This window comes from Notolabrus celidotus, unplaced genomic scaffold, assembly GCF_009762535.1.
Source record: "Notolabrus celidotus isolate fNotCel1 unplaced genomic scaffold, fNotCel1.pri scaffold_198_arrow_ctg1, whole genome shotgun sequence".
In the NCBI taxonomy this organism is placed as follows: Eukaryota; Metazoa; Chordata; class Actinopteri; order Labriformes; family Labridae; genus Notolabrus; species Notolabrus celidotus.
Window position 1 is genome coordinate 18484 of NW_023260055.1, and position 2500 is coordinate 20983.

A 2500-nucleotide genomic window follows, 5' to 3' on the forward strand; every position below is an offset into this window, starting at 1 on the left:
GTGTGTGTGTGTTTGTGTGTTCATGTGTGTGTGTGTGTGTGTGTGTGTGTGTGTGTGTGTGTGTGTGTGTGTGTGCTCTGAAGACTCAGACTCTGCTCCATGCTAACCTTTTTATTCACATTTTGTATAAATCTTATGAAACAGTTCAAACTAAAGACCGAGCGGAGGATCTGAGGTCTCTACGTCTCAATCAAAAACAACCCAGAAACCTGGACCGTCCAGACAAAGACCCCAAGAGTCCACAGAGTCCACAGACCGGATCCACAGGGTGAAGGACTTAATCCAGATCTTGTCTGGAGTTGAAAACAGGGTCGTCCGAGGATCAGGACTCCTCTGTCTCACCGAGCCTGTTAAATGTCCTTGCTCAAGTTCTGGTTCTGGTTCTGGTTCAGCCTGTCAGTCAGAGTCCGTCAGGTGCTCAGGGTGTCAATCAGAGGCAGGTCAGTCCTGCAGGTCTCTGGGGTCCATCAGAGTCGGGCACATTCGTACTCGGAGCCGGCCTCGGAGGGTTTGGGCAGGTCGATGTAGAACACCTCTTTGTTGCCTGGCGGCGGCGTGCAGGGCGGGCTCCCCATCCCTGAGTCCGGGCTGGGGGCGGGGTTCTGCTGGTCCAGGGACGTGTACTTCCTCTCGGTCCGGTTAAGGGGGACTTTGAGTCTGGCTCCGCCTCCTGCGGCAGGCCGGCCGTGGGCGTCGGCTTTGGGCTTGAAGCGCTTCAGTTTGACCGTGTCCTTGGCGTCCCGGGTGCACGGCAGCAGGATGGCCACGTCCTTCCGGAACTTGGAGCTGAGTCCGAAGTAGATCAGGGGGTTGTAGAAGCTGGCGGACTTGGCGAACAGGCGGGTGAAGATGCTGGTGAGGTTCGGAACGTGGTAGCCCCAGGCGGACCACATGGACACCACGGCGTACGGAGACCAGGCCAGGATGAAGGCGGTACAGATCACTATGGAAACCTGCAGAACACAAGACAGGCTTCAGACGACCGTCACCGCGACAACATCATGCTACATGTTAGTGTTAGCATCGTTAGCATGGTGCCGATGAAGACTCACGATGGTGACGTCCCTCTCGATTTTCCTCTGCCGGTCGGTCAGGTCTCCCTCGGCCGACAGAGCGTTCCCTCTCTTCACCGTGTTGATGATGGACACGTAGCAGAACAGCATGACGAGCACCGGAACGAAGAAGCAGAAGATAAAGATGGAGATGATGTAGGACCGGTACACACTGGAGTACCCCGCTTTGGCCCAGTCGATCTCACAGGTCCCATAACCCCGATCTGTGGGTCAAAGACGGGTCAAAGAGGGGTTAAAGAGGGGTTAAAGAGGGGTTAAAGAGGGGTTAAAGAGGGTTCAAAGAGGGTTCAAAGAGGTTACAAAGAGGGATTGAAAAGGGTCAAAGAGGTTTCAAAGAGGGGTTGTAAAGGGTCAAAAAGGGGTCAAAGTGGGGTCTAAAAGGGTTTAGTCAATGTAGCGTCTACGTATACACATCTATGGTTAAAGAGCTGTGTTCAGGGTCAAAGGTCACAGAGGGGTCAGGGGTCACAGAGGGGTCAGTAAAGCAGGGGTCAAAATGAAAAACTGTTTCCTGCCTTTGTAACTGCCCCATCCAAACAGAGGGGCTCCAGACCAGAATCCAGCTGTGATCCAGATCAGCAGCAGACAGACCGAGACACTGACCCGACTGATGTGTTGGGCTGAAACACACACACACACACACACACACACACACACACACACACACACACACACACACACACACACACACACACACACACACACACACACACATCACATGGTAATACATCATGACAGTCTGTCAGAGCGCCCCCTAATGGTTGTCCCAGAGCTTGTCATAACAACATGACTTTAATCGACCACAGAGTTTCCTACAGACGGATTCTGTGTCTGGACCCTGAATGCAGCACGCTCACCTGGGAACAGGTGCGCTGAGTTACCTTTGTCGGGGTGACATCCTTTGATGTAGCGTGTGATGCTGATCACCGTCAGGGTGTTGATGCTGCTCAGACCGAACAGCAGCGTGAAGAAACCGTCTACCTGAGGACACAAACAGGTAACAGGTGTGTCACTGCTCAGGCTCCGCCCCCTCTGTCTCAGTGCTTCATTACTGCACTCCTACAGGTGAGTCTCAGGTGAGTATCAGATGAGTCTACAGGTGAGTCTACAGGTGAGACTACAGATGAGTCTCAGGTGAGTCTCAGGTGAGTCTCAGATGAGTCTCAGGTGAGTCTACAGGTGAGACTACAGATGAGTCTCAGGTGAGTCTCAGGTGAGTCTCAGATGAGTCTCAGGTGAGTCTCAGGTGAGTCTCAGATGAGTCTCAGATGCGTCTCAGGTGAGTCTACAGTTGAGACTACAGATGAGTCTCATGTGAGTCTCATGTGAGTCTGTGGTCTAGTCTCAGGTGTACCTGGCAGGTCCAGATGGAGGAGATGAGGAAGCCGCTGTCCTGGAACACGTTGAAGATCTCGATAATCCCTCTG

The 2500-nt window shown here is 53.1% G+C and overlaps 1 protein-coding gene across 1 annotated transcript in view; it reads right to left on the reverse strand.

The window, feature by feature from the left end:
- Window positions 1-106: 106 nt before the first annotated feature.
- Window positions 107-2500, reverse strand: part of opn6a (opsin 6, group member a) — a 5532-nt gene continuing 3138 nt past the window's right edge. The window contains exons 3-7 of the mRNA XM_034678668.1: window positions 2428-2500; window positions 1955-2054; window positions 1589-1693; window positions 1053-1276; window positions 107-953 (exon numbers count right to left, since the gene is read on the reverse strand). The exon at window positions 2428-2500 is cut by the window's right edge and continues 133 nt beyond it. Coding sequence (XP_034534559.1) covers window positions 468-953; window positions 1053-1276; window positions 1589-1693; window positions 1955-2054; window positions 2428-2500 — 988 coding nt within the window. The 3' untranslated portion in view covers window positions 107-467. The remainder of the gene's footprint in view (window positions 954-1052; window positions 1277-1588; window positions 1694-1954; window positions 2055-2427) is intronic.